General features: G+C 43.0%; 1 protein-coding gene across 3 annotated transcripts in view; it reads left to right on the top strand.

Moving 5' to 3' along the window:
• Positions 1–2,214: 2,214 nt before the first annotated feature.
• CASP10 (caspase 10) overlaps positions 2,215–8,809 on the top strand; it is a 29,949-nt gene continuing 23,354 nt past the window's right edge. For all 3 annotated transcript variants that reach the window (XM_029225176.1, XM_029225179.1, XM_029225177.1), the window contains exons 1-3: positions 2,215–2,406; positions 3,687–4,040; positions 5,422–5,515. In XM_029225176.1, coding sequence (XP_029081009.1) covers positions 3,694–4,040; positions 5,422–5,515 — 441 coding nt within the window. In that variant the 5' untranslated portion in view covers positions 2,215–2,406; positions 3,687–3,693. The remainder of the gene's footprint in view (positions 2,407–3,686; positions 4,041–5,421; positions 5,516–8,809) is intronic.

Below are 8,809 nucleotides of genomic sequence, written 5' to 3'. Positions count from 1 at the left end.
CTGCAACCAATCAGGAAAGAGGCTGTAAGAAATGTTTATTCTTTCCACTACTATCAACTCACCATCAGTATGCCCTCAGTAATTGTGCTCTGAATGGGAAGTATGAAATGCCGAATGCAAATAACATAGCACACGATCTCCCCCCTTTAACTTGATTCAAGTGTTTCCCTTGAGTACTGGGAGTCCTAGGATAAAAGTTCAAGTTTTACTTCAGGTGTCTCTATTCTACTTCTGCCTTTCAGGCTTAGCTCAGATACCTCCAAGGCATCACCATCTGGATTCCTGCCTTGCTCTGTGGGGTTCCTGTGGCGCTTAGGTGAGCCCCACTGCAGCATCACCCTGCCCAATAGTTACAGAAATTACATTACCTCATATGGAGTTAGTGGCAGTAGTAGCCTTGGGATCAGGAGCATAGGGTTTGGAATTAGAGAGACCTAGGTGTCAGTCCTGAACTCCCAACTCTTCCTAGGGTTGGGATGATGGCAAAATACTTTTCCTCTCTGAACTTTGATTTCCTCATCTATTGAATATGGATAATAACACTGACCTTAGAGAGTTCATGCTTTACACATAGGAAGAGCTTGCTAAATATTTAATATTATTGAACAAAAGTTGAAAAAGTTAATATATTTTATGAACAAGGTGAGAAGCGATAGTTTCAGCAAATTGGCTTCCCAGATGGTCCAGGGAGTGAAATATGTATAATTGAAGAAATGAATAGAAGACCAACACTTAGAGCTTGTCTGTCTTATCGTTATCTTTTTTTAAAAAAAAATTGTGGTAAAATATACATAACATAAAATTTACTATTTTAACCATTTTCAGGTGTACAATTCAGTGGCATTAATACAGTCACATTGTTGTGCAACCATCACCACTCGGGCTTGTCTTTCTTTTTTTTTTTTTGTGGTACGCGGGCCTCTCACTGTTGTGGCCTCTCCAGTTGCGGAGCACAGGCTCTGGACGCGCAGGCTCAGCGGCCATGGCTCACAGGCCCAGCCGCTCCGCGGCATGTGGGATCTTCCCAGACGGGGGCACGAACCCGTGTCCCCTACATCGGCAGGCGGACTCTCAACCACTGCGCCACCAGGGAAGCCCTGGGCTTGTCTTTCTTAAACACAGAATTTCATGCCTAGGATATGGAAGTGGCACTGTAATACATTTGTTAATAAGGCATCATAAATCGTTTTTTAGAAATAAGTTTTTCCATGACCAAATTTATGTATGTATGTATGTATTTGGCTGCGCCAGGTCTTAGTTGCAGCAGGCAGGCTCCTTAGCAACTCTTAGTTGCAGCATGCATGTGGGATCTAGTTCCCTGACCAGGGTTCTAACCTGGGCCCCCTGCACTGGGAGCATGAGTCACCAGGGAAGTCCCCCATAAATCTTTATTTTTCAGAGATAAAATATCTTTCTAAGATTCTGTACTTCTTTCAGCTCTGTGCATTTGAATTAGCTGAATTATAGTGTAGTGGCTTAAAGCTAAACTTATTGGTTTAAATCTTGGCTCTCCCACCAGCTCCCTGTGTGATCTTGGGCAAATTACTTAACCTTTTGTGTTTTAATTTTCACGTCTTAAAAGAGGGATCATAGTAATAGTATTTTTTTAGAGAGTTGTTGGGTTGATTAAATGAGTAAATAGTACCTGGCACATGGTAGTTGGGATACAAATGTTAGGTATTGTTTTTATTATGTGAAATAATGTCTTTGAAGTCTTTTTCCTGCTGGACTGAATGTGCTGGAAGGGCAGAGACTTCACCAGTTTTGCCTACTGTTAACTCAGTTCCTTGCAAATACTTCCAAATGGGCTTAGAGCCCAGCCCCCTCCTTTTTTTTTGCCTTAAATTTTTTAATTGTTTATTTGCACATGTACTTACTTGAGAAAGGGTTAAGATGGCCGACTACTATTTCATGAACATTTTGAGTTTTATTTTAAAGGTTAGTGTGTTTGGGGAAGGAGATGGTTAGGAAAAATCGACACTTCCCTTTTTAACTTACGAGGGGAGTGACCCCAGGGAAACACTAGAGCACTTAGTGCCTTCCAGGAATTCCTCTGTTAGCCCTAGGCTTTACGTGGGGGTCCTGAGCTCTGCAGTGGGGAGGTTAGGCATATGCCTTTAGCAGACGCTGTTTGTCAGCATTGTCCTAACCCCAGGAAAGGGGAGGAGGCAAGGCGAGTGAGTCAATGATGACATCATCAATTAGCATAAGTTTCCCAAATCGGCTGACCGAGTTTTCACTTGCTAGGCCAAGGCAAATTTGAGTTCTCTTACCGCGCAAACGGGAGATTTCTTGGAACTTGGACTTGGAGCACGAAGAGGATTCTAATTTCTTTAAAGCTCTGTTTTCAGGAAATTTTTCTGAGAACTTTTTACCTCCAGAGGATCAGTGGAATTTGATCTGAAGGTATGTAATTAACACCTTTTCTCTGCTGGAGTCTGAGGCACCAGGCTTTTTTTCCCCTTGCTTTACTTCCTGGATACTTGCACAATCTCACATTGTCAGCAATGGCACTGTTTCTGCCTGGATTTACTAGCCCTAACATGGAAAAAGAAAGGTTAGCCCCAGGAAAACTCCCACACAGCCCTTTCCTGGTAGAAATATGCTAGCCCATAAATAGAGACAAAGTCTGGCAGACTTGCCAGAGCTAGAGATCAGAATTTTCAGGAAACTGCAAGACAAATGTACGATGTTAGAATAAGATGTCTCCAGGAATCCAGTCATACTGTTTCTAGTATCACAGAGCTACTAGAAGGTAAGACCCAATAGATACTCACATTAAAGATGACATTTTTTTCTTTTTCTAACTATAAAAGTAATATACGTTCGTTGCATAAAATTTGAGAAACTCAGACAGGAGCCCAGAATAAAATTTATAGTATCTGTAATTATACCACTTATATATAACCACTCTTTGTTATTTTTTTGTTGTTGGTATGTTCGCCTTCCCTTAGAAAGTAGTTTCTTGTTTCTAAATAGCTAAGTGTTGCATAGTGAATATATACCTCAAGTCCTTAAAGAATGAATAATTACATTGAAAAAATATTATCAATTCATTGCTCCTCTGATTAGAATGAAATTTAGTGTGGAAATACATTTAGTGTGGAAATACTGACTTCGGTAATTTGTCAGTTCCTACGTTGATTTGAGCAAATGTTGTCTGAAACCACTCTTTCTGGGGTCTGGGATTATGACTTTTCTTTCTGTGAGATAAAGAAAGGCCTGCCCTGGTATGGTTAGCAATGTTACCTTGTTGTCCTTAGGTTGGTAGATACTTCAGAAATGTAGCCCCCCATTACTTTATTTCTAAAATGTAAAAGTGTTACTTCTGCCATTTGGTGGGAATGACTTAAGAGCTCCAGGCGGGAGAAATTGTGCTGTGTCGTCCTCCCTCTTGACTAGCTCCCAACGGGGGCATTTTGATTTGGGGGAACTCGGGGTCAATTGAGTTTCAATAAAAGCTCTCTTCAGACCTCCTAAAAGGTTAACATGCCGGTGTTGGGGTCACGTTTTCTGGGCTATAGGTTTTTGAAGTGACCTCGCAGTGAATTTCATTTTTCAGCATTTCTAGAAAAGTCTAAGGCCTGGAACAGAGGAGGCTGGAACTGGGGGAGGGCCTGGGAAGATGGGGTGCCCTGTTGTCCTCACTCTCTAAGCTGTGGGCCCCAACTCCGTATCTCTTTCAGGCTGGCCATGACATCGCAAGGCCAAAGTTTGAATTCCACTTTAGATGATAACTGTCAAGTGGACTTTCGAGGGACACTTCTGACTATTAATTCGTACCTGGGAGATCAAGACGTGGAGCGCCTGAAGTTCCTCTGCCGAGACTCCATCACCCCCAAGAACCTGGAGAAGTGCGGCTCAGCCTTGGATATCTTTGAGTACCTGTTGGCAGAGGAATGGCTGACTGAGGAAGACCCCTTCTTCCTAGCGGAGCTCCTCTACACCATCAAGCAGAAGGTCCTCCTTCGGCACCTCCGCTACACCAAGGAGCAGGTGGAGAACTGGCTGCCTGTCCGCCGGAAGGTCTCTCTGTTCAGGTGATCGACACGGCAGGGCCATTGGGCTTTGAAAAGAGGCTGCGATTCATGATGAATTAATTTTTAAGGTTGTTTTTCTTTACCCCCCCTTATCTACCTCTTTGGCTGGTATGGTGAGTCTAAAGCAGGAGATTTCTTAACTTCAGGTGCTAATGAGAATGGAGGCTGGGAGGTCAGCAAAGTTTCAAAACCCAGCCCCGTGCCTGGGGGTGGCTTCCCTTTGTTTTGCTTCTCACTGAGGAAGGAGGCCCAGCTCCGTGTGCAGCAGGCCAGCGCCTTCCTCATTGCCAGCCTCCACGCTCTCAGTCTCCTGCCTCCAGTGAGTCACTGGTGTGTCAGCCTATACCTAGCCATTTGAGAAGAGAGAAATGAATACTTGGAACCAAGTGAGCAAAATAAAAAAGGAGATGTGCCTTTGGGGTAGGAAGGGACATCATTTATGCCATGTCCAGTTTGTCCAGTTTTGGGGTGAAACCCAAACAGGTAAAATATAGGTATTTTGCCCAAAGAGGTAGAATAAAGGCATCAGACCTTAAGCAACGCTGTTTTAAACGGTCCACTAACATAGTATCTACATCAAACAGCCTCACGAAGTGGAGCCTTCGTAATACTATTTTACAGCCTGGACTGTTAGAATCCTTCAGGCCTTAACACTTGAACTGGTTCCTACAACCTGAGCTGCCCTTGGGTCAGTGAGGGAATTCTGGAGATCATTATTTCCACTCTGCTGGTTAGACAGCTGAGGAATGGTCTCAGACATGCAGAGCTATTAACCTGTGAATGAAGTATTCAGTTTTTCTTTTCTGTTTTGTTTTTGGTTGTGCCACACGGCATGTGGGATCTTAGTTCCCCAACCAGGGATCGAACCCGCGCCCAACCACTGGACCGCCAGGGAAGTCCCCATATTCAGTTATTCTAATTGTCAACTGTATGGCTCTCCAGAATTTGGATAGTTTCCTTTCTTTTTCAACAGTGAACTCTTTTTCAACAGTGAACTCTTTTTCAACAGTGAACTTTATACTCACTGGCATTGAGTCCTCCCTGATGAGGGCCTATAAAGTAAGTCTGATTTCTAGAATGGAGTCTGGAGGAGGGCAGGCATGCCGACATTTTGTTTCATGCCTTCTTAGTGGAATTTGAAACAGCACCGGACTTGGAATCAGAAGGCCTGCTCCTACTGCTTACTGTGTTGCTGTTGTTTAATAGGTCACTTTGAAGCTCAAAGTTTTTGTTTTTAAATCTATCAAATGGGATTAATAGTTGTCTACTCACAGGGTTGTGGTCATTCAAACGAGAGATAACGTACGATAAAAGCACTCAATTTCCTGCCCATCCTCTGCAAGTGCGGAACTTTAATTTGTCTCTTGGGTGTATGTCTTAGAAACCTGCTCTATGAACTGTCAGAAGACATCAGCTCAGAGAACTTAAAGAGCATGATCTTCCTTCTGAGGGAGTCGATTCCAAAAGTCCAGATGGTGAGTGGGCCCTATAGGATGGGGTCTTTGTGAACATTGCCTTAATCAGTGTTTGGGAAGATGCTAGAAAGGGATTTCAGGAGGGCTCATTTTTTTTGCAGGAGACAATATCAGACAAGGGTTAGCAACATTGACTTTTAATGGGCCTGGAGTCTAGTCCTAGACTAACTCCTGGATGTAGGGCAAGTGATTGAATGTTTCTGAGCCTCCATTTTCTAATGTGTCATATTATAGACAATTATACTACTTCCTTCCAGGACTGTTAAGAGGATTAGATGAAATAATATACATAAACTATTAGCTGGGGCCTGTATTTTGCACATAGTAACCATGCAGTAAACGAGTGCTATTGACATCCACTGTGTTTTATGATACAGAAATGTGCAGGGCACCACGAAGAAAGGAGGAGGTGGTAGCTAATGGCAGAATGGGAATTAGCTGTTCCTCACATCCATTAGTTGAGGTTTCTGAGGGAGCTGTGTCCTTTTCAGTGGACGTTGCATGTCTCCCATGTAGAGTTTTGTGAAAATCAGATGAGACAAATGTTTGAGGATGTGCTTCCTAAAGGGCTATACAAGTGCTTGGCACTAATAGTAATGTGTTTAATATTAACATAATGCTGTCGGCTGATATTCTTGCTAGATTGGTCACAGTTACGGGCAGAAAAGTAGCTGCACATCTCTCTTCCAGGCCTCAAAACTTTATATTTTTTCTTTTGATTCTCATAACAGCTTGTGACAAGCAAGTTAGTTAATTTGGGAAGGGGCCAATTTTCAAATTTTACCCTATAACATTAATTTTGTTATTCGACAGCTATCTTTATTAAGTTATATAATGTTTGATAACACCAAAAAAGACATGTAACATGTATGGAAGTTATAAATGTAGAACTAAGTGAACAGCCATGGATCCCCCATCCAACTTACAGATGAGCATATCACCAGTGCAAAGAGCTTACATGTGTAGCCCTCCCATATCACATTCTCCCCAGGCTAACTGATTTTATTGACAAATAAATTCTTTCTTTTTTTTTTTTTCGGTACGCGGGCCTCTCACCGCTGTGGCCTCTCCTGCCACGGAGCACAGGCTCCGGACGCGCAGGCCCAGCGGCCATGGCTCACGGGCCCAGCCGCTCCGCGGCATGTGGGATCCTCCCGGACCCGGGGCACGAACCCGTGCCCCCCACATCGGCAGGCGGACTCCCAACCACTGCGCCACCAGGGAAGCCCCAAATAAATTCTTTTTGAAAGAAAAATCACTGAGGAGTAGGAAGCTGTTTTACATGTGGTAGGTCTTATGAGGACCATGTTTAACAATTCATTAAACATGTTTCCTGGTGTCAGACCTGTAGGTTAATTAACCTGCAGGTTAATTCTCTGTCTTGGTTGCAATCTTTGAGTCCTTTTTTTCTCCTTTTCAGAGCCCCCAGGGATTTTAGCCTCTTGCGTCTTTCCATTGGTTCTCTCTCCAGGCTCCTTTATCCTAAGGATTGGTTGTGGGATCCTTGGGAATGGGGACTGAGTCTTACTTATCATTATAGCCCCAGAACATTGCAGAATTACATAATGGTGCTCCGAATGAAAGCATGAATGAATGGGATGATGCAATCTCGAGTTTATGTTGGTGCAAAGTGGTTATATACTCAAATGACAGCATTTTGCTTTAAATGTAGAATTTCTCAACATCAGAAGAGATTCTTGTAGTTTGAAAAACCCTCCAGCATATTCGGATAAAATTATCTCCCAGCTTTGGGCATCTTCTCATAATTTTTCCAGTCTCTGGGTTTATAAATAAAAAGAGAGACCCCTTTCTATTGTTACACCTATTGTCATGCACAGAAGTCCTTACTCCCCACAGTGTGGTGGAGGATGAGAGGGGCATTTGATATGCTCAACACCGAGCCATAATTTCCCACTAAGAAAAGCTGGGGAATGTATTTCTTCCTCTGGGCCTTTCCACAGGTCCTAGACCTCTGCTTAAAGGCATCTGTGGCTTCAGAAACATTTTCATTGTTCAGGATCATTCCAAACATTTCTCCCTCCTGCTAAATTAGCTTTTAAATCATCAAAGGCCCATGCCCAAGTAGCCAAATGATTTTATGCTTTTCTCACTCCGTACAACAGTAAATAAGAAGTTACTGTGTTTAGCTGTGGCATAAAACTGTGGAATGTCCTGGACAAATTCATGAAAACTGCACTCCCTTCTTGGATTCCAAATGATCTCACTGTATTCTGAAGGAGATCTAACTATTCACGCCAGAATTGTGGCTGAGTTACACACCTGATAATCCAGGTTGATCTCTATTGGGCTTTGTGATCAGGCCAGCCTTCTCGAGTGCGTAAAGGACAAACTCTAAGCAACCCAGATGTGTTTCCATACCAGGGCTTAATGGGACTGCATTACCTGCAATTGCAATTGCAAAAGACTTTATCACAGAAATAAATTCTTTACCAGCCAGTGGAGGAGGGCCTGAATACCTCTCAGCCAAAAAGGAAGAATTGTGAATTCACGTGGTCTCTCTGGATGAACAGAAACGACCTCTGCAGCGTGTTCTAGGTTTCCTCTTTGATAGCTTTCACACAAACTTAGAGCAAACATAGCTGCCTTCACACATCCTGAGTGACCCAAACAACTGTCAGGATATCCGTTCTCAATGTAGCAATCAACATAGAACGTTAGTTGTAAAGGAAACCACACCCAAACCTATCTTTTTAACAAAGATGCAGAGCAAGAGTTTCAGAATTTCTGCTAATATTTGCCAGGGTGGTGTTCTTAAACTAATGTGCAGACTCCATTTATATTGTGGGTGTTCGTGTGTGTGTGTGTGTGTGTGTGTGTGTGTGTATGGAGGGTGTCATTGACTCAACATCTAATACACTTTGTACAAAGTATAATGGGTTTCCAAAATTGCTTCTGGAAACATGCTTTTTTCTTCCTCCTGGTAGGATGCAGTCAAGATAGGAGTTTCTGTTTTGAGCTTCAGTGGGAGCTCATTTGCACATAAACCGATGGTAGAACCTTGTTCGGGGATTCCCTCTGACCCCTTTGCCCAGCTGATCAGCTCTGGTTGAATCTTCCTTTACCCCCTCCTCCCTCCTGCTTTATTTCCTGGGCAGATTGTTCGTGTGCTGGCGCTGCAGGTGAGGACACACACATTTCTTTGCCTTTTTGGTTCTCTTATGTGTCTCTGGAATGTCTTGAAAATTTATAATCTCTTTTTTGATCAGATTAGTACAGAACTCAGTTAAGACTTTGTAACTCTGGCCTTTCCCTTGGTTATTGGCATTTTGAGTA

This window comes from Monodon monoceros, unplaced genomic scaffold (assembly GCF_005190385.1).
Source record: "Monodon monoceros isolate NGI ecotype Baffin Bay Population unplaced genomic scaffold, NGI_Narwhal_1 Super_Scaffold_16, whole genome shotgun sequence".
NCBI classification, from domain to species: Eukaryota; Metazoa; Chordata; class Mammalia; order Artiodactyla; family Monodontidae; genus Monodon; species Monodon monoceros.
The sequence above is the reverse complement of the archived record's forward strand: the minus strand, read 5'-3'. Positions and strand labels throughout refer to the sequence as shown.